General features: G+C 44.1%; 1 protein-coding gene across 1 annotated transcript in view; it reads left to right on the top strand.

Moving 5' to 3' along the window:
• Positions 1-23,918, top strand: part of LOC133131582 (uncharacterized) — a 70,607-nt gene that overhangs the window by 28,528 nt on the left and 18,161 nt on the right. The window contains exons 7-13 of the mRNA XM_061246955.1: positions 4,008-4,094; positions 5,617-5,733; positions 6,164-6,262; positions 8,777-8,925; positions 14,573-14,711; positions 16,408-16,530; positions 16,822-17,013. Of these exons, the coding sequence (XP_061102939.1) occupies positions 4,008-4,094; positions 5,617-5,733; positions 6,164-6,262; positions 8,777-8,925; positions 14,573-14,711; positions 16,408-16,530; positions 16,822-17,013 (906 nt within the window). The remainder of the gene's footprint in view (positions 1-4,007; positions 4,095-5,616; positions 5,734-6,163; positions 6,263-8,776; positions 8,926-14,572; positions 14,712-16,407; positions 16,531-16,821; positions 17,014-23,918) is intronic.

Genomic DNA, 23,918 nt, shown 5'->3' with positions numbered 1-23,918 from the left:
GGTTTCGTGTTTCATTTGGCGGTTTGCTTCTGGTGCAAGAATGCCGCTGGCCGGGAAATAATACTTGCAAGGTTCCGACAGTAGGGGCAGTCACGTTGCATTCAGGCCTATAACAGGTAGAGCAGTAATTTGTAGCAAGATTACTCATAATCCATAGTGGTTTAGGGTTTATTTTCACACAACCAAATGTGAGCACTCTACTCCACAGCTGAACAAAATCATTTTGTAGTGCATGTTATTGATCCTGCATTCTCTTTTGTTTTTGTTGCTTAATTGCCTACCATTAAAACCCCTTCCGTCACCAGATCTCCCAAGGCAGGACCGCAAAACGAAACACAAAACCGCTGTACCAGCTCAGACAAGCTACCAGCACTAGCTGGTTGACCAGCTCATACCCAGCTAGACCAGCTCAATTTTCAAGCTGGCATAGCTGGATTTCGAGCAGGGCTGACCCGGGCTTGACTGATCACTTGACGCACAGATATTAACCACACTTTTGGGATGCTTTCTGCCACTGTGAGCAAACAGAATTTGACCTTGGCCGTTCACACACAGCCGGGGCTGAACAAAGGGGCCGTGCTGGGCTTCAGTCAGGGGCCTCTCCCGGTGGCCAGGACAGCACCTTGATGAATGAGACTCAGCATAGCCAATTAAAGGCTCACTTTGTTGCGTTTGTTTGTTCACTCCCCGCCAGCATCTCTCTCCAACCTGTATAAATCAATTGTCGAAGGATGGCACATGCCCCACCGGTTTGGCGAATTAACTGCTGTGAGAACGACGTTCAACTGCTGCTGTCGAGAGTGCCAACTGACTGCTGTGGTTAACTTATGATTTATCCATTCTAATTATTTGTGAATCTAGGTCACAAGCTGAACTCTAGCTACTGTGAATGCTGTTCAGGCATTTATCTGTCAACCCTTTAATTTATAACACTAAAAACAAATAGCAGTGAAAATAGGATATAGACTCGAAGGCCCTTGTATTTAATGTGTAAAGTAGAAATCCTAATGGTTTTAATTCTTTCAGTAAAACGGCTCAGGATCTGTGGCTGCAGGTGTTAGGGCATCACTGTATTTGCAGCAATTTGATTATATTGTATATAATAAGTGGTTAAATAGTAGCAATCATTATAATAACAATAATGCAATAATATATCATTTATTTCTATTTGAGTAGAAAAGTGAAAAAAAGCATTTAGTGAAAAGTGAGCATGTTTCAGGTCAGTGATACCATTGGAATTTTGTGTTGTAGCATCCCCCAGATATGCAGATTCTCTGCTTGGTGGAATTAGCCTCTGGTTCCACTGTATGGGCAATTGCTGAAGCTACTGTAATCTTTTACCTGACATAGTAGCCCTGTGCAGATACATTTTATACCGAAGAAGTGTGGCCTCATTGAGTCCGCAGCTGTGCTTAAATCTATGATCTGTGTTGTGTAATTTAAATTGTGTAATTGAAATACTCATTTTTGATTTCAGATTTTTCCTGTCATGAATCTGTCATGGCCTTTTACATGCAGTTTACAGATGTTCATTGTGCCTAAAGGAAAAAAGTGTGTTGATTTTATTGTTCAGAAGGAGAGTTTGCCCTCTCTTTGAAGTAATGACAAACCCCAACCCTCTTTCAGTGAAAAAACATGACAGGACTGATACTGTTCAGTGACAACCTGACTAAGGTATATGAGTCAGGTGTGTATGTGTGTGTGTGTGTGTACATGTGTGTGTGGGTGTCTGTGTGTGTGTGTGTGTATATGTGTGTGTGTGTGTGTGTGTGTGTGTGTCTGTGTGTGGTAAGTTGGGAGAGGGCCTACACAGCTGAAATTAAACCTCAGGCAATAATGAATCACATACCTACTGCTGCCAAGTCTTTCATAAATACACCCTATGGTATCACAGCACAAACAATGCACACTCCTATGACCTGTATTTAATTCCTTTACTCTTCTCTGGGTGAATGTGTGTGCATCCAGGCACGAATATATCTGGAAACATAACGCAGCAGAGTGTGGATTAACATAAAAAACGCATGGGGAAAGTATTTTTGGTATAATGAGATAAATCTACTAAAGTAAAATCTACAGCTCTACAAAAGCCACACTGCAATAGGATAAGCTGCAGCAATAATTACTGTACTGCCTGGCAGTCTGTGCCATGTTAACAGTATTAGGATTCATCACTTATTCTTTAGTGAAATCACCTGTTTTTCATGTTTTTATGAAGGATATTTCATTCATTATAGATTTGTAGCCCCCTGTATGCGTGCATTTATAGCAGAAGTATATGATTTATCATAAGTTAATGATAAAGTTTCATATGATTCCATGGAAATATTATTCCAGAGTGGCACTCCGTTCTTGTTGCAGCAATAAACATAGTTCCCTCGTGAATGTATGGAAGGCTCTTTCATAAACTTAAAATCTGTACTTTAATTTTTATGTTATCTCCTGGCAGGGAGAGCGAAATACGGTCAGCAAATCCGAAAACAATTTAACAGAAAGTCAAATGACTTCAGTCTGGTTTTTAAATTGCACAAAGTAACATTTGTTATTTTTAATTTTATAGCACATTACTGGTTCTCTGGAGGAGAACAAACACATTTTCATTGTGACTGTTGTTCCTGCAAAGAGCAGCTACGTTATTCTGAAAACTTTATTAGAACACCAGTTTAAAAAAAAAAAGTAAATTAATAGAACTGTTTGACAAACCTGAGGCATTTTGAATAATAAAATGGAATTCCCATGCTGAGAGCTCTGGTTTGTGTCTGTGGGTTTTGGCCTGTTGTTAAAGCTGGCCATTGGCCTTGCTGTGGTACATGTTTAGACTGTGAGGCAGACTCTGTTGGGACAGGCCCTCTGTGCTGTTGGTTCTTCTTCCGCAAGTCATTGTCGTATATCACATTCCTCTGCAGTGACGAGTGCAAGTGTGTCTGCTGTAACCTGCTTATCAGCCTCGCCACGATCTTATCATTATTCACAACTGCTATTCTTGCTGCAATCAAGGTTAACCATCATGTTCACTGATGCTGCAGAAGGGACCTTTAGTTTGGAAACCTTGGGCCGAGCCCAGTTACTGTCACATCTTTGTGTCGTCACGTGTTTGCGTTGAGTCACACAGAATACATTGTTGAGGGTGGAAAAAGGAGAAAGGCCCGGTAACGTTTAATCTTGATCAGAATTATCTGGATTTTTGAAATCCATGATTTTCAGTATCAAAACTCCACCTTCTCCACCCAAGAGTTTTGAAATACCCCTAAATAAATTTGAACTAGATTCTAGGTGGGATTGAACATTTTTTACAAAATCCTTATCGCAAATTTTAGGATCAGGATCACATCTCATATTTTCAAGCATTGCCCATTGCCAAGGCCTCAACGTGAGGATTGTTTAACTACTCAGCCATTAAAGGCATACTGTGGTTCTGCCTTTTGCTATGTTTTTCTATGTTTTATATTGAGTGTGCTCTTCTAAACATTTATTTCCAAGTCCAGGCTATACCTACACATATCAATCCCCCAAAAATAAAAGGTGCCACTGGTGTGTGTCTGAGCAATGTGAGCAATGTGAGGAAATAAGCCTGAAAACAAAACCTAGAAAGGCTGTGTCCTGTATCTATACTTACACCGCTCAAGTAGACTAGACTATAGTAACTACTTGTTCCTGTAGACCTGTACTACCCTAATAAACCTGGCTTTTTGGAAAGAGAGTGGACAGCCGTGTGCATCCAAGTACCCCTGGAGAACAGAAGCGCAGTAGTCCACCACAAATAGAGGATATATCATCCCACAGCCATCCTGTCTCGCTCAGATCTACAAATAGCCAAAGAAGCCTCGCAAAGTATCAGCTTTCTTTGTTTCCTGTGAGAATCTGGGTCAAACAGCCAAACAAATAGATTTCGGTATTATCAATAAACCCCCATGCCAAGGCTAATTTACGGTGCATTTGTTTTTACAAAGCCATTTTGAAAAATGTTTGAAGACACATTTTAAGAAGACTTATTCCTCCTCCAACAGGATGCTGTGCCAAAATGTATTCACACCCTCCTGCTGTTGGCTGACAGAGACGTCAACTGCAGAATGGAGAACCCCTCCTCAGTCCAGGTATCCTACGATTATCATCTCTTTCGGTTCTCTCACACCTTCCCCTCTGTCTATGCATGTAGATATATGTAGTTTAATTGATTTGGTGAATGCAGTTAACCTTATCTGCAGCAGTTAGCTGATTGGGCATATTGACAAAATATCCATCCATCCATCCATCCATCCATTATCTGAACCCGCTTATCCTGATCAGGGTCGCAGGGGGCTGGAGCCTATCCCAGCATACATTGGGCGAAAGGCAGGAATACACCCTGGACAGGTCGCCAGTCCATCACAGGGCACACACACCATTCACTCACACTCACACTCACACACTCATACACTCATACCTACGGGCAATTTAGACTCTCCAATCAGCCTAACATGCATGTCTTTGGCCTGTGGGAGGAAACCGGAGTACCCGTAGGAAACCCACGCAGACACGGGGAGAACATTCAAACTCCGCACAGAGAGGCCCCGGCCGATGGGGATTCGAACCCAGGACCTCCTTGCTGTGAGGCGGCAGTGCTACCCACTGCACCATCCGTGCGGCCCCTTGACAAAATATAGCACAGAAATAATCATTTTTGTTCAATTTAACCATTTTGAGGGGCATTCTGGTTTATGAGGTCCAACTCAAACTGGTTTAGAGTGTGAATACAATCTTATACATAGTTGACACTAATAGATAGTTGCATCACTGAAACTGAAAAAATAAATGTGTTCCTAATTTCGAAAGAGGTATGCCACTTTAAGGTAAATGAGGTAAATTAGGAACAAGCAATGAATCCCAGAATTCCCTAAAGGAAGTACACCACCCATTATTACTTCTAAAGCAAAGCAAGGTTTGTATAGCATACTGCAGAATTCTGAATACTGGGACAGTCTACTCTTGTTGAATTAGGATCAGTTGTCTTAGCTTTGACACAGTTCCCCTGACTTAGCCACAAGTAGCTTAACTTCTCATTTAGCTTCCAAACATCTTTTCACATGACACATACAGCTTGTCACTGGACTTTGTAATACTGACTAATACCATGTACAACTAATCAGCTCTCTGAATTTCATACAGACATGCAATATTTATCTCGGATCCTTAGCTCCTTACCAATATTAAAGGGCAACATGGACAGTTTTTGATTCCTACTGAACTTGAGGTGGCCCAAATTCTTTTGTCAGTGTCCACTCAATGTACGAGATAGGAAGTTATTTTAAAACCCAAGTATCTATGTAGAGCAGGTCTCGTTGAGATCTCTTCAAGCTGACAAACATGTGCTTAGCTAAAGTATGTTTCCAGCTGGCGTTGGTTCCCATGGTAGCCCATCACCTCGCACAGTCACATGGCACTCCACAATAAAATCCTTTTTTGTTTAGAATTCAATTTTGCCAATGCGAATACATTTTATTTGGAATGCTTTGAACAAATGCTGTTTTATTTCTTCATTCAACAGTGTTTTCATTCACAGACAGTGGGAGGTTGGGGGGGGGGAGTGTTCTGTGTACAGTATGTCATGTTTCCTCCACCCCTTGCTCTGCCCTGCAGTTTGAGCTCCTCACCTCCCTCAAGTCTCTCCATAAACACGTGGACATGAGCCAACTGCCCACTGAGTTTGATGGCACCTTCCCCTTCTCCCATGGAAGCTGGATCAATTTCAGAATGGTGAGAACCTTTTTCATCATCCATCATCGTCATCCTCATCCAAATCATCATCAGAATCAGACCGGCTACTTTGAGAAAATGGATGTTTATGTACTGTTCATACAATATCAGTACTAATAAACACTGAAGTGATACTCTGTAAATCGAGCTGGTCTGGCTGGTCATAATGCTGGTCTGGCTGGGTAAGAGCTGGTCAACCAGCAAGGCCAAGCCAGTCATAAAGCAGGTCTAACTGGGTATGAGCTGGTCAACAAGCTAGTGCTGGTAGCTGGTCAACAGCTGTTTCAAAACCTGGCTTGAGTTGTTATTTTCAATAGGACTTCATACTTCTTTGCTTAGCTCAAAGAACAAGCTTCCTTTATGTTTGAATGATGAAGCTTGATCCATGAATGGCCTCCATTGATGTGTTTGTGCTGTGCTTGTCACCCAGAGAGTGGAGCAGTTGACCAGTAGCTGTCAGGATGCTGTCTCCCTCCTCAAGGGCACCATCTCCAGCCTGGAGTCCACCCTGCTGCCCACAACTGCGGAGGTAACTGAACTCATCCTATAAAAGTGTCAATATCTCAAAAACTATTTACTGCATGCATATGGTTGAGGACTTAAATTAAAGAGGCTTGTACCATTCAGAAGTGTATTTACAGAAATGTTTTTATTTACAGAACAAATTTATGTCAGAGCATGTACATACAGTGTACACAAAAGATGCATAGAAATACATATAAATTACAAAAACGCCTGATCAGTGGTGGCTGGTGGTGATACTGGATTGGGGGGCTAAGAACTAAAAGTCTAATACCTATCAATAGCACACACTCCTGCCTTGCATTTGAAAATATGCCATTTGAATATACGCTGTTTGATGAATGCTTTCATTCAAAGCACATTACAATACCATGAGCTCATTCATTTTTCAGTATGGCTGGCATCAATGAGTGGGAATTGAATCCATAACCTTGGCAGTGTTAGTTGAGTTACAGGACTACAATATAGGCCCCTACTCTGTTAAAATAAGACTGTAAAACCAAGCCTTGCTATAGTAGGTGCCCTAAAAGAGAAATCTACATAACTGAACCGTCAGTAATGTAGCCTACCTAAGCACAATTACACACTGGCTAACGCATGCCACGTCTGTTGTCTCAGTTTGCAATGCCACAAATGTTGCCTTTGATATTTCATCAGCCAGTTATTTTCCAGAAACAGTGAACATACAGTTAAGCAGCATTTTGACTTGTCTCTAACATGTAACTTAGTGTGTTAAACAAGTGATCAGCTAACTGGCTATCTAAAAAAGAGAACTGGTAAACCAAGTGCAGTGTTATGATGTGGTAGTTTCATCCTGCCCATTGCAAAGCTCAAGTCATTATTATTACTAATGATATGAAAGGTATTTGTTGGAGGGCATTTTGTTTACGGGCTAATCTTTATCAGTGGTTCCCAAGATATGTTTGCCTAGACAAATCTCTGCTGTGGCACTGGCATCTATTACAGTCTACTATATGCAGCGATCTCTTAATTAAACTAATCTCATGATGAGGACGTTGTGGAATGCCCTGTTAGCAGATCAAAAGAAAGCAGCCCTGGATAGGTTGACTGTGCTGCCTCTGTCTCACAGGACTGTGAGAGGCAGACTTTTGTGTGCATTCAGACAGAGAAACATTGAACCACTGCCTTCAGTTTGGTGTTGGTTCATACCTTCTCTGCATCTCACATTGGCGTAGCTGACCTTTCACAGTCACTGTGGGGTCTCAGAGGTCTCGGAGGTATCCACAGGGAGATGTGAACTAACGGGTATTTTTGCTTTTTCTTAAAAAAAAAAAAAGAAAGTATTTTTGTTTCAGAAGCCACCTCCGTCCGGTCAGTGTTTGGGCATGTGAGAGGCTTATTTATGAGGTATCGATTTTTTTTTTTCTGTGGTAAAGGCTCTAACGGGAGAGTTCATGGGGGTGTGTGTAGCGCTGGCAGGGAGGGGGAAGCTGTGTCTGAAGGCTCGCGGGAGCCTGAGGCTACCTCCGCAGGATTAAGGGGCCCTCATGGATGGAGGTATTTGACAAGCAGGTCTTTCTGCAGACAACATTTGTATTGCGCTTAGGAGTCTGCCCCCAGAAATAGAAATCAGCTATGGATCCTAAAAGTCTCTAGTCTTTCTGTGCTTTCACATTCAAGTGTTTTCATATTCTGTTGTTTCACTGAAGCATTCACCTGGGATACTAGCAAGGAATCCAAACATGCATTTCAAAGTAATTTCTCTGCGGCTATATAAACCTCACAATTGTCTACACCACATAAATATGATGATTGCCGTCTTCTATCCAAGATGTGCTGTTGTATTTTGACATTTAAATTAACCTTAAATTAAAATGACTGGTTCAGTGGCTTCATGTGTTTATTGGGCTGTCTTGAGTTATTGTTTGTTTTTGCGTCTTTTGTTATCTATGGTAAATATTTCCCCACTTGTTCTGAATAGACCTGCTGTTGTGTTTGCTAACACAGTTGTTGAGTTTTATTTACTTTAGCCAATCTGCAGTAGACTGAGTCAGGGGAATGACGGAAGTAGGGAAAGTCGTAGTCACAAGGCCGGGTGTGTAGAGATGCCCTGCTCTGACATCGTCAAAATCATATTAGCTGATGAATATGTCTTACTGAATGAAATATGAAGAAAACATCAAAATTCAATTGTGAAGTGCCTTTTATGTAAAAAAAAAAAAAAAGCCTAGTGAATTAATGTAAGAATTATATATGCCAGTATTTTTACATGTGGGTTACAGTATCTTTTGCATGTGGGTAGTAACCCTGTGACATTGTCGGGGGAAGCAGGCTGGTTAGGGTAACTGATGAGCGGCATGGGGGAGAGGGGCAGTTACGTAGGGTAACTCATGACCGGCGTGGGGGAGAGGGGCAGTTTCGTTGGGTAACTCATGAGCGGCATGGGGGAGAGGGGCAGTTTCGTAGGGTAACTGACGAGCGGTGCGGGGGTAAAGGAGCTCTTGCGAAGCGCGGGCGTTGGAGGCCGTCGCAGTGACCCGCACCGTGCTGCTCTCCGCAGGAGGCCCGGCTGCGGCTGTTCCGGTACCAGACCCAGATGCGCAGCGTGCTGGAGGACAGCCGGCTGGTGCGGCTGCAGATGCAGGGCGGGGCCACCCTGTCACGCCTCCGCAAGGAGGAGTCCAGCGTCAGCCTCACAGAGGACTACAGGTACCCCCCTCTACCCTGCCTCCACAATCACAGCGCTATAATCATGATCTGAGCTGATAATGATGATCTGAGCTGATAATGAAATGTCATTCTGTATTTATCCTGTAAGCACATGCGATGCATTACACTTTAGGTTGGTACCCTATTGCCCCAGCCTGTGTTGTAGCAGGAAGGTTCTCTCACCCCATTGCCCCAGCCTGTGTTGTAGCAGGAACAAGCTTTTACCCCATTGCCCCAGCCTTTGTTGTAGCAGGAATGTGCTTTTACCCCATCGTCCCGGCCTGTGTTGTAGCAGGAATGTGTCCTATCAAACACCAGTCTATTGGAGAGACAGTACTGTACTGTATCATTGGCAGTCCTGTCATTTTACAGCGAGCAAATCTTTTTCCCAGCTGATAAATCTTTACTTTGGCTCTGCAACTGCCTTTCTTGTTTAACGAGTATTGGGGCCAGATTTACTGAAGGTCTGCGACTGCTTTTCTGATGTAAAATAGTCACTGTAAGGTGAGGTGAGAGGTGGGGGCCATTTGCGTTGGTAGATTCGGGAGATGACGAGATATTGTTTCACGAGGTGGATTTTCCAGTAGTACATCCCTTGGGTAAGCGTGTCGCTGCCTGTCCTTTCTTTGGGCAAACGGCATTAGTGACAGTGCTTATCCTACGGTTCTACAGCGTATGTTGTGCTGCCAAGCTTTCCACATATTTTCCATTACTCATATTGGAGAAGGAGTATAATACACCGGACAACTCAGTCAGTAGAGAAAGCAGTGTATTGGAATGGTGCCAGGCAGCCTCCTGTATCAGCTTTATGCCTGGTGTACATGTAAAAGAGTCCATGTACAGTATAGATTCATCTGAACATAATCTCTCTGCTTTACCTATCCTCCATTCAGTCTTGTGTCTTTTTAAATACGTATATAACGGAGCACAACAGTGTAGTATAGACTTCCACTCAAATTGGCAATACACATCATTGACTCTGGCACTTAAGTAGACGTCTGTATAAGCCACCACAAACCAGGGAAGAATTTGAATGTCTTTCTTTCTCATAAAGCTTTTATTTGACTGAAAAATAAATAAAAAAATAAAAAAAACCACAGCAGGAGGAGGCTGTTTTATATTTCGTTTCGGTAGCGTGAGTTATTCTCAAGTGTAGAAAGATGTTTTCCAACGTGGTTCTCCGTCTGTGAATGTCAAGGTTGGTCCTCTTTTCTCAAGCTGAAGGGTAGTTTTCTGCAGAGGCTTGTGAAGTAGTGATTATTTGTGTTTTCACTGCTGGTGTTAAGTTTCACCCCCTGTATCACTCCCATAATGTCCCATTACATTTCCATAACACTGGGGAGAGCTGAAACGGCTTGTTGAATGTTGTACATGATGTATACTGTGGGTATGTGATGTGTCTAATTGGACTTCATCAAGCACATCATCCCAAAGTTCATATGTCTAAATACTAACAGGGGCTTCTAAAATCTTTGATAATCATAAAATTAATTCATTCAAAAACATTGTAAAATGCATTACAATCATACAGCCTAAGCAATCTATAATGATTGTGAAAGTGATATATTAATTTCACATGGTTGTACCATTCAGTGGGTTCCGGCAAATATTCACAACACTTATGTGAAATGGTAAGATCAAGATCTTCATCAGAAAGTATACTTCAATGAAAATGTTTAACAACCAAACAGTCAAAAAAACAGTCTTCTGAGGAAAAGGCTAATTCCCTTTTTAGCGGCAGTTAGCCATAAGCTCTACGTGGCTTGTCTGAAACCTGTTGCATTTGAATCAGTGCTGCCCCCCTCGGGTGTAGCCAGAGCGAGGGGCACTCGGCATTCCCTGATATCACGCAGTGGCCTTCTGCCGCCTGAGCGGACGACAGCACGAGTCTGCCAAAGGTCCTGCCAGCGCAACAACAACGAAGCAGGAACTCCCGGGCGTTAGCATCAGCGTTAGCATTAGCATCAGCGTTAGCATCAGCGTTAGCATTGGCATCAGTGGAGTGTTGCTCTCTGAAAATCCCCCACTGTCCCCAGAGCAGCACACAACCGACAGTGCTGTGGTGAAAATAAATAACGGCTCATTTACAGTATACCCCATGGGATTTTTGTTGTATTTATGATACAGGTTTTTACGTTGTACTGTAAGTGCATACACTTAGTGCATACACTTACATGCTTGCGTGAGTGTGGGCGTGTGTGTGTGTGTGTGTGTGTGTGTGTGTGTGGAATGTATCTCAAACTTTGTGTTTGATTGTGAATCAGAATTATTTACAAAATCTGCTCAGGTTATCTCAAAATCTGTTGTTATACAGTTCTATGTGTAGTTATACATATTCTTTATGTGCCTTTGTTGCAAAAATTCTAAAACTAGGTTTTTGGAATCAGCCAATATTTTAATGAAATACACATGTCATTTGTCTTTGCAAACACAAGTCAATGTCCTCAGTCATAAAAAGAGATTTTAAAAAAACCTTTCTTTAATTATACATACAACTTAAGGTTAAAAGTTGATTAAATCCAGTCTCAAATCCTTTACTTTCTGAACTGATTTCCCTCTGAGGTTCCAAGCTGGATGAGACAGAGGAATATATTAAAGCAAGTACAATGTGTCGTACTGTAAGACAGAAAAGCTCAAGCAGTGATGTCATGTGTTCTCCTTTCTTCAAGCCAGGCAGCCCTTACAATGTGCTCTGTCACTCTGTCTTGCTGCGCTGGGAAAACGTTTCCTCAGGAAGTCCAACACATTCCGAGATGGAAGAAATCTCTTACAGTGTATGCACACAGATATAGAAACTCACTCCTACTCACAGAAACACATGCAAACACACGCACACACACACACACACACACACACACACGCGCATGCGCACCTACATATACATACATATACGTAAATGTAAGCACACACACATACCTTATACAAATTCAAATTCAAAAATGCTTTGTTGGCATGAAATACATTTGTATACGTTGCCAAAGCATAGACACAGAAAATAATAGAAATATGAACACAAGCATGAAATACAAACAGCAACAATTTATACAGTGTGATAATGTTCACAGTGAGTATATATATAATAATAATAATAATAATAATAATAATAATAATAATAATAATATAGGAAAAATAACACAGCCACACAGAGACACACGCACACACACATATGGACATGCACACTCAGAGACACACACACACACACACTCTCAGAGACACATGCACTCAGAGACACACACACACTCAGAGACACACGTACATACTCAGAGACACACACGCACATACTCAGAGACACACGCACATACACACTCAGAGACACACACACACACTCAGAGACACACACACACACACACACTCAGAGACGCACACACACACACACAGACACACACACACTCAGAGACACACACACACACAGACACACACACACCCACACTCAGAGACACACACACACTCAGAGACACACACACACACACACACACACTCAGAGACACACACACACATACACTCACTCACACACACTCAGAGACACACACACACACACAGACACACACACACACTCAGAGACACACACACACACACACACAGACACACACACACTCAGAGACACACACACACACACACTCAGAGACACACACACACACTCAGAGACACACACACACACAGACACACACACACACTCAGAGACACACACACACTCACTCATACACACACAGACACACACACACTCTCAGACACACACACACATACACTCACTCACACACACTCAGAGACACACACACACACACACACAGACACACACACACACTCAGAGACACACACACACACACACACACACAGACACACACACACTCAGACACACACACACATACTCACTCACACACACACAGACACACACACTCAGAGACACACACACACACACACACTCACTCACACACACACAGACACACACACACATTCAGAGACACACACACACACACTCACTCACACACACACAGACACACACACACACTCAGAGACACACACACATACACTCACTCACACACACTCAGACACACACACACACACACACACACACACAGACACACACACACTCAGAGACACACACACACATACACTCACTCACACACACTCAGACACACACACACACACACACACACACACACAGACACACACACACTCAGAGACACACACACACTCACTCATACACACACAGACACACACACACACTCAGACACACACACACACATACACTCACTCACACACACTCAGAGACACACACACACACACACACAGACACACATACACACTCAGAGACACACACACACACACACACACACACAGACACACACACTCAGACACACACACACATACTCACTCACACACACACAGACACACACACTCAGAGACACACACACACACACTCACTCACACACACACAGACACACACACACATTCAGAGACACACACACACACACTCACTCACACACACACAGACACACACACACACTCAGAGACACACACACATACACTCACTCACACACACTCAGACACACACACACACACACACACACAGACACACACACACTCAGAGACACACACACACATACACTCACTCACACACACTCAGACACACACACACACACACACACACACACACACACAGACACACACACACTCAGAGACACACACACACAGACACACACACACTCAGAGACACACACACACACACACAGACACACACACACACTCAGAGACACACACTCACTCACACACACACAGACACACACACACACTCAGAGACACACACACACACTCACTCACACACACACAGACACACACACACACTCAGAGACACACACACACACACTCAGAGACACACACACACACACTCACTCACACACAGACACACACACACACACACTCAAAGACACACACACACACACTCACTCACACACACACAGACACACACACACACTCAGAGACACACACACACACATACACTCACTCACACACACACAGACACACACACACACACTCAGAGACACACACACACACAGACACACACACACTCAGAGACACACACACACACACACCCAGACACACACACACACACACACACACACACACACAGACACACACACACACTCAGAGACACACACACACTCACACACACACACACAGACACACACACACACTCAGAGACACACACACACATACACTCACTCACACACACTCTGAGACGCACGCTCACAGTGGGCCAGTGTGTGTGCCGTGCTGCTCTCCGCAGGGCAGGCTGCAGCTGGCCCGTGTGACTCTGGGTTGAGGGGCTCTGGGACAGAGGGCCGTGTCTCTCTGTGGCACACACAACCCGCTAACTGCACACCAACCGCCAACCTCCCCGCCAGGCGCCCCTGGAGACTGCCTACCGCAGATCGCACCGGACCCTGCCAGGCTCAGCCAAAGAAATATTCTTACTACAATACGTACTGTTTATACAATTGCTACTTTAAAAAAAAGTTTTTCTTATGGAGGTTTGATGGTCACCCTGAGCTTCTCTTCTCAGTAGTGCTGTCGCCATAAAGAGCGAGACAAAGGCGGGTTATTTCGGACAGAGAAGCCTGAAGCTGTGTATTTGATCGGTGTGTTTCAGGGATGCCGTCGAGACGGTCAGCCAGCTGTACAACCGGGTGGACGAGCTGGTGCACACCTTGGTGATGCTTTCCAACAGGTGCACACAGGAGCTGGAGTTTATCATGGAGTTCAAGACCCTGGAGGAAGGCTTCACTGAGGTGAGGGGCACAACACGAAACTATGCATGCAGTCTCACAGCAGTCAGAAAACAAATGTGTAATGTTAAGGGTTATCAGTCAAGCAGAATTTATCAGCAAATGGTGGCTATATTGTCTTCACTAGGTGAAATTATGAGGAAAAAGCCCTCTAATGGATTCATGAAGATTCACTATAAGAGGCAAACAATACTCAAATGTCCAAAAAATTGAAATGAGCCAGACACAGACATAAAATGTGTGTGTGTATATTTATGCATATGTGCAGTTAAACAAAGTAAGTGTTGAACAGATTTATCAATGATTTAGTTGTTTTGGCTGTGTACTCCAGCGCTGGATTACTGGATTTGAAATGAATGACTGTGAGGCTGAAGTGCAGACTGTCATCTTTAATTTGAGTATTTGAATTCATAACTGTGTAGAAGCTTCTGCCCTTTTTGTACACAGTCCCACGTCTGAGGGGAGCAAAAGTCATTGAACAAATTAACATCATCTGAAGTAAAATCATCATATTTAGCAATCCGTTGTATTCGATGGCTGCTGAAGTCATGTAGTTGCAGTGACATGTAGACACTGTGTGATGGGTCATCTTCCCCGGTGATGCTCTGCCAGGCTTGTTGTTTGTGTCTGTCTTGGCTTCAGCAAGAGTGAAATGTACGTTCAGTTGAATTCAGGATGGGTGGTTGACTCAGCTAGTCAAGAACTGTCCACTTCTTTTGGCCCTGAAAGGCCACTAGGTTGCTTTAGGAGTATGTTTGGAGTCATTGTCATGCTGCATGGTGAAGCTCCATCCAAAGACTGTTGAGGCATCTGAGCAGATGAGATGTTTCTACAGTATATACTTCAGTTGTTTCTACAGTATATAACACTACGTCCACCATGTTTCACAGACAAGGGAGGGGGGTGCTTTGCATCATAGGCAGATCCTTTCTTTCTCCACACTTTCCTCTTTCTAAGTTAACACTCATCTGTTCGTGAGACTTTGTTCCAGAACTATAGGTTTATAAATGTACATTTTTAGCTAAATCTAACCTGGCCGTTCTGCTCCTGAGGCTTACCAGTGGTTTCTGTGGTTGTCTTTGACACACTTATGCCTATGTGGAGAGACATCTATGCTGGAGAGTGTTCTGGATCTGTTCAACAGTTGAAATTTGGTTTTTCTTCACAATTGAAAGTATTCTTCAGTCATCCATGTCTTCTGTGGTCTACCAGATATGCCATTGCTTAGCTCACCAGTTGCAAGAATGCACTGGTGAGCTAAGCAATCTGGTGTGCAACAATGCATCAAACAATTGATTTTGACTCGTCACACCCAACGTTTTCGTTATTTGTCTGTTTGATTTAGTGTAATTGTCCAACCTCATGTTGGCTGGCAATTATACAATTTGTTCCTCATGTTCAGAGTTAAGAGTTGGGAGACAAATGCTAATTCCACACCTAGAATCAACTCTTTTTTTAGCATCCTTGCATGAAGTAAGGATACAATGACAGCTGAGCAGAATATATCTAAATATATATATACATACATATATCCGCTAATAGATGATTAATTATTTCCCCATCTCCTTGTGAGCAGGGCAGTTTTGCGTAGGTTACAGAAAGATATGTGACTATGAGTGGGCAGCCACTGATGAATGCTGTCAGGTGACTCAGAAACAGTTCCTCAGATGAACAGGAAGTGTGTTCTGTGCGCGGTCAGGTGAGAGGCTGGATCGAGGAGGTCGGGGAGAGGCGTCTGAAGACGCTCAGTGAGCTGGAGGACTCCCTGGAAGAGCTCCACCAGAAACAAGCCCACTTCAGAGATTTCTACTCCGCCGCATACGTAAGCTCGAACAGAAGTCCCTTTCTTGTGTGAGCTGTTGGAGGGCAATGAGGAGTGGGGTGACATGAGCCAACCTGGGCAAGACTGGTGGTCAGGTGGGCTGCAGCATTCTGGACCAGGTGGAGGGGCTTAATAGCACAAAAATGCTGTTTACCATGTTGCAGCCTGAGAAAAAGCATTATATAACTGTATGGCTTGGCTATAGTCTCATCAAAATGTATAGTTAGTTTTTGATATTGAGGTGTTTGCCATTGGAGGGGGAGGTGAGGTGTTGGCTCTCCCTGGTCACAGGAGCACTGTAAGAGTGGGGAGGCCCTGCTGAAGAGGCTGGAGAGGTGGGAGGATGTGTCCTCGGCCCAGCTGCAGGTGTACGAGGTGAAGGTGCGCTCATTTTGGGTGCACCTCCGCGACTTCTCCCAGAGAGTGGAGGACACCAAGGACAAGATCGACAAGACCGTGAAGCTCTATGAGTTCTTCGACAAGGTAAAAGCAGCGAACTGCCGATTCCGTCTGGTATTTATCAGGACAAAGATGTATGAAAGAAATAAATAAATAGGATTGTGTCATGATTATTAGATATTGTTTGCCATTGCGTGGTTTTGGAAGAACACAAGAGGGTTTAAATTACTGTGGTAATGATGGAGAGTGATAATTGCACAGTGCCACTGAATAATTATGGCCGACGATGAAAAGCAGTTCTGCAGTGTGGGATTGGTGGGATTTGAGGAAAATGTCATGGCTGTGCAATGATGTTTGATAATTATCTTGATGAAAAATGAATCGGATGCATGCGGCAATTGGAAGCCAGTGGAGGCCAATGAGGAGTGGGGTGACATGAGCTGACCTGGGCATGACTGGTGGTCAGGTGGGCTGCAGCATTCTGGACCAGGTGGGGGGACTTGATGGCACAAGCTGGGAGACCGGCCAGGAGAGAGTTGCAGTAATCCAGACGAGAGATGATGAGTGCCTGGACTAGGAGCTGGGTGGCTTTCTCTGTCAGGAGATGACGGATACGGCATATGTTATGGAGGAAGAACCTACAGGTTCTGGCAGTGGCGGATATGTGTGGAGCAAGGGTGAGATGATTCTTGGCTGTATGGGAGGAGAATACTACAAAGTCCTCAACAGTCATTGAGAGGTTGATTGTCGGAGAGGACTTAGCAGGGATGTAGAGAAGCTCAGTCTTGCCAAGGTTAAGCTTCAGGTGGTGGGAAGTCACCCACGCAGTGATATCAGCCAAGCAGGCAGACAGCTGTGTGGTGACCTGCGTATTAGGAGGGAAGGAAACGAATGAGTTGAGTGTCATCGGCTTTACATCATTACAAACTGAATTAACAGCAATGTGGTACCTGCAGGAAACAAAATGGCAACAGTGTGGTCATTGCAGAAGAGAGGTAAGGAGTTCAGTGGACTGCACAGTGCATGTGTGTCAGTAAAAGGCCCTTGCAAATCTGTGGATTTGGCAGCAATGGAACAGCCTGGTTTTGATTTGATCATGGAACAAGTGTGAAAACTAAAAAGATTAATCATTCATGAAATTCACAGCCTCTGCTGTTGCTAATTATTATGCAAAAGACAGTTGTAAACCGCTAAACAGCTGTCTTTGCTGTAGTTGTGGAAATGTATTCAGACAAGTAGCATACTGTGTGTGATTAATTACAATTTTAAAAAAAAGAACACTGAGCTTTTCTAATTAACAGGATGAGTTAGCACATAAGTTCCTTCTCCTTGATGTGCAAATTGGTTTCATGAAGGTGTTGTTGCAGATAAAGATACATAGCTGCTTCTTGTGTTTGGTGATGAATCTCATTCAATATGCAGATTTGTTTGAATTTGTTTAGCTTACAGCAATTTCAGTGGTGTCTGGGTAAGTTAAAATTTAGGGCTCTAACGATAAAATGTATTTATCGTTATCAAGATATAAACATGCTAGATAAACACATAAACACAAGAGACTGCTTAAACTGGGATGAATAGTATTTATTTAAATTGATGATCTGTTAAATTGATTAGCTTTTCTTTATTCAGTCATATCATAATCGCAATATTCAACAACGTTATCGCATATCGCATATTTTGCTCATATCGTGCAGCCCTATTAAAAAGTGTGGTTTGATTTAAACTGAATGCCAGTTCAAATGAAGGCATTTTTAGTTCTTGTGCAGCTGACGATTCAGTGTGACTCACTACAAACCCATAACAGTGAACTGCTTGGAATGCGTTGATATTCTATGCCTCCATTTTGTCTTTATTGGACTCTGATGGCCGCAGTGTGGAACAAATGATATGAAAACAGAGACTCGTGGGAAGGTGGTAGTCACGCAATCAAGGAAGAGGAATCTTCCATTTCCTGAAACTCTCAGGAAATACTATTGGTTGTGCATGTATTTTGACATAGGTTTTTGGTCGGCTTTGTGTTTAGCTGTAGACACATTAAGATGTGAGCTGTGCAGTGCTGCCATTGTTTCAGGAGAGAGAAACGCTGCTGTGTGTGTGCCAGTGAGATCATTCACTGCTGTCGGTAACAAGTTCCACAGTGACTGCAGCCAAATATTCACATGCATATCGACAAGGCAGTTAGGGTTTTTACGGTAACTTTTGCCCAACCCAGCAACCAGTGAACAAAGAAAAGTAACTGCTAATTGCAGTGAATTGGTAGCTGGGACTATTGTTAATGTCAAGCCCTGTAAGGTAATGCCTGTTTATTAAATGACTATGATGCTAGGGATGGGCAACAGATGGCCATAGGCAACAGATTGGAGACATGAGGAGACAGTAGTTGATTTTAACTCTTTCAATTATAAAAATGTATTAATGCAATCTTTTTCCAAAAATAGTTTCAAGCTGGGAGCTGGTCTGTACTGGTCAACCAGCTAAACCATGTCAAGCTGGGAGCTGGTCTGTACTGGTCAACCAGCTAAATCATGTCAAGCTGGGAGCTGGTCTGAGCTGGTCAACCAGCTACCAGCTGCTTCAAAACCTAGCATGAGCTGTTGTTTCCAGCAGGGCTTGGGTCTGTACTCTCCAGTGTCTGTAAATCTCCTGCAGTGGTGTTTGCCCATGGAAGCAGCTGGCATTCATGGAATATATGTCAGGACAGAGCAAACCTCGTAAAATTTAACACAGTAACTGCTGCAGGATTGCTCCTCCTTTCTGTTAACTTGGCTGAATGACTCGTTCTTCTGATTCATGTCCTCCAAGACTTTCACAGAAACTGCTGTGCACAGGCATTGGTCTTGCATGTTGTCTATGACAGCTGTCAGGGAAGTTGTCCAGTGTCAGGTTTAGAAATGAGCATACTTATATTTCCCTCTTGTCGTGTGGTTTGCCCAGCCCTACTGCAAATGTGCTGTGCCTACATTCAGTAAATTTAAGTCTTAAGTGCCATCTGATGTGTATTGAACTGAATCTGGATAGATGTGATGATATAGCCCTGATGTTTGCCTTCATGTGTGATATGTGCAGTGTTTGCACAGAATGTAAATGTATCAGCAGGTTGGGAAATGTCATTGTAAGAGTAAAGAGAGTGTACGCCATGGGTGAAAGAGTAAACAGATATCCTGTCCGGTGGGGGGGAAATGTGCCTTTGACCTGGTGTAGCCCAAACTCACTGCTCATGTGAGCTGTCTTTTTTTAATAAGCAAAAGAGGAAATAAATGAATTAGCATTTAATATAATCTACTCACACAGTTCCAACAGATGTTTTAATTATCACTTGCCAAGTAGACGTTTTCCTTTGTCTGCAGTCTCTCCCCCTCCCTATCAAAACTCATCTTCTTTTGCATCCGTTCAAGCGTTCTCTTTGTTCCGGAGACCACATTCAGAGTCAAACTAATAACTGGAAGGGAGTGCACACAATATACACATGAAACCTGAAACCCCTTTTAACTATCCATCTTTCAATGGACCACTGCTTTTCGTCTGTTGCGTGTGGTCTCTGCAGCTTGGCTATAAAATGTTTCATGGCGCGTCTTTTTTGTGTGTGTGTGTGTGTGTGTCTGCATGTGTGTGTGCTGTTTAAACCACAGGGGTGGAGGTCAGACCAATCCCTTTTCTTAATTTGCCACTTATGAGAGTGCAGACCATTTCAGATTTGGAATAGAACAATTCATGCACAATGCATAGCCCCTATGGCATTGTGCTCACCCAGGCACTAAGAGGTGTATGTAAATTACATGGTGCTGATAATGGTAGATGGTATAACATTGCAAGTATTAGAGTCTGAAGCAGCTCTTTCATAACGTGGTTTTACACACAGTCACAAGACGGAAGTATTTGGAATATTGTCTGTATGTAGACACTTCACTGCGTTAATGAGTGCCATTTCCTCCATGATGGAATTACAATTATGTACTGGAGATTAAAACAAACCTGTGTCTTAATTAGCTGAGATCAAGAATACTCAACATAACACCTACAGTCCAGAACAGAGATTTTCTCCTCGGTCCGTGACTGCGAACAAAGAGTCAAAGCAGCCCTGTGACACAGATTCTGCAGTGAACATGTTATTTCTGTGTCTACACGGGATACCCCGAAGCTATAGACATCAAAAATCAATCGTGGCAGATTGAGCGCGAGGCGTGGCGTGGCTTTGTGAGAAAGTGCGGACGCCGTGTCGATCCCTCATTGATCTGCGATCCGCCGCAGGGCGAGGGAGGGGTTTGCGTGTCCGGGGTCAGACGTGGCTGGCTGTCACGTGTGCGGTCGCTGACCTCCTTATCGCAGCAGATGGCTCGCTGGGGTCGGGACATCAGTGAGATGACTCCAATCACGGTGACGCGTCCACAAAGGAACATGACACGAGGTAGCCGGCCCTCGTTTCCGCCCGCATACAGTCAGACGGACAGTGGTATTGTAACCCTCGTATTATCTTAATATTTCATGACTACTTTTATGTTTGGGCGGGCCAAATCGTTAACACTACGCAACACCTTATTTTATGCCAAATGAATAGCCTTTCGTCCATAAATATGAAAAATCTGTGAGTAGAGCACAGGAAGGGCCTTTGTCTTTTGCCTAACATGCACATTTTCTAAAAGCTGAAAGAAATCTGAGTAAGATGTTTACGTGCGCCGAAAAAAGATTGGGCAAAAATCCAGGTCTTTTATCGGGTTTTGAATACGCATAATCGGGGCAAGAGTATTGGTGCGCATATGACCACACATGGTGTTAGAGAATTTGTTCCCTGAAAGCCAAGTTTGTACTTTTCCCAGGAACTTCATGTAGTATGCTCAACAGTCATGATACATTCTGTTGTGCCATTTATACCAATTACGATGAGTAGTTTCTAAAATGTTTAATACAAACATTTAAAAGATTTTTATTCCTGACAACAAGCAAATGTATTGCAAAAACCATGCAGACTAGTAATAATAATAATAATAATAATAATAATAATAATAATAATAATAATAACAACAGCAGCTGTTAGGCTGCTGAGTCATGTTTTTTTAGATTTTTTATCCTCCAGCAAAGCACCTAGAACACAATTGCAGAAACCTTCCATAGAAGATTCCCTCAATATGAGAGGTAGGGCAGCAGAGTGTTGTGATTGAGAGGTAGGGCAGCAGAGTGTTGTGATTGAGAGGTAGGGCAGCAGAGTGTTGTGTTTGAGAGGTAGGGCAACAGAGTGTTGCTGATTGAGAGGTAGGGCAGCAGAGTGTTGTGATTGAGCGTTAGGGCAGCAGAGTGTTGTGATTGAGAGGTAGGGCAGCAGAGTGTTGTGATTGAGCGTTAGGGCAGCAGTGTTGTGATTGAGAGGTAGGGCAGCAGAGTGTTGTGATTGAGAGGTAGGGCAGCAGAGTGTTGTGATTGAGAGGTAGGGCAGCAGAGTGTTGTGATTGAGAGGTAGGGCAGCAGAGTGTTGTGATTGAGAGGTAGGACAGCAGAGTGTTGTGATTGAGAGGTAGGGCAGCAGAGTGTTGTGATTGAGAGGTAGGGCAGCAGAGTGTTGTGATTGAGAGGTAGGACAGCAGAGTGTTGTGATTGAGACTGTGTTTTTATGAGCTGCAGCATAATGAGCCCTGCTCTGCAGGTCGACACAGCGGGGAGTCCCAGAACACCGCTCACTCCTCTCTGAGGGATCAGCCATACTTCCCCCTCCTTTAAATATGGAGGGAAATTTGCATCTGAAAGCAAAAGCACTGGTCAAGTAGTAGTGGTGCAGCAGAAATGGCAAAGGGCATCTCATCTCATCCACACAAAATTCAGCAAACCGTCCCTTCCTACCCACGCTGCCTGTGCTGCAGGTCATCACCCTCCAGTGTTTGAATTCTTTGAAGGTAATTTAATGCAGCCTTATTACTGGGCATTTTTAAAGTCAGAAAACCGCACAGAACCTGAAGCACAGGCAGAGCCCTAATCCGGCTGGCCCAGCTGCAGGCATTCTTCTGGGGAAGTCTTTTTTTTCAGTCCAGGTAGCGCTCTAGTGCCAAGTTCTGTCCCTACCACCCCCCGACTCTTTCCACCCCCCAACTCCCCCGCCTCACCCCGCCAATCTCCACACTCCAATGGCTTTGTAGTCGCGGCAACCGACACCCATCCCCCGCCCCCGTTACTGGGGTTCACCCATCTGGTATGTGGAGTAGCGTTGGCCTGTGAATAGAGGGGGGCGGGTGGGGTAGCGGCAGAAGGGGGAGCCCGGCCCCAGACCCTCAGTGCGCTCCAGAGAAGGATGACCGCAGCAGCTCCGTGCGTGGAAGCAGAGCCCGCTGACCTGGGCCAGGTAGGACCCCCGCCCCCATCTCCCCGGGACCCTGCTGCTCCTCTGTCTCTTTCCTTTGTTGTGGATCGCACACGTGTTCGTGGCACTGGTTTCCACTGTTGCCGTTCGTTATCCGTCTGCACGGAGGGCGCGCTGCGGGGAGTTTTCCGCTCGTATCGCCTGCCGTCTGGGCTGTGAAGTGCGGTCCTGGGAAACACACGTCACCGGTCAGCCGGACTGCGGCGATTCGGACCCAGAGGTGGCCCCCAAAGTGAGACGGGCTCTTATTTTCTGTCTTTCTGAGTCTTGTGTTCGTGTAAACTTCAGATGGGTGCAGTAGTGTGTGGAAGCCTGAATGCTTTTGGTTTCGCGGGTGTCAGTTACAGCCAGCGTTGTTGGCCTGGCTGTGGCCAGGGAATCGCTGGCATTCAGTGTCAGTTGTGAATGGCTTTAGAGCTCTGGATCTGAGCCAGAGGCTGTAATATTGACTCTATGTGCGATGCATAATGTACTAGAGCCATGTCACTTAATTATGAAAACTCCATTGTCAACAGAATGTAGCTGGAGGGAACTAGCCTATTCTTTAAGACAACGTTTGCTTTAGAATCCATCCTGGATTTAACGAGGCGTGCGGGGTTTATGGCTTAATGAGAGTCGTGTGTTGATTCTGCTGTTGGGTTTAAGT

The sequence above is a fragment of the Conger conger genome, chromosome 6 (genome assembly GCF_963514075.1).
Source record: "Conger conger chromosome 6, fConCon1.1, whole genome shotgun sequence".
Classification (NCBI taxonomy): Eukaryota; Metazoa; Chordata; class Actinopteri; order Anguilliformes; family Congridae; genus Conger; species Conger conger.
The sequence above is the reverse complement of the archived record's forward strand: the minus strand, read 5'-3'. Positions and strand labels throughout refer to the sequence as shown.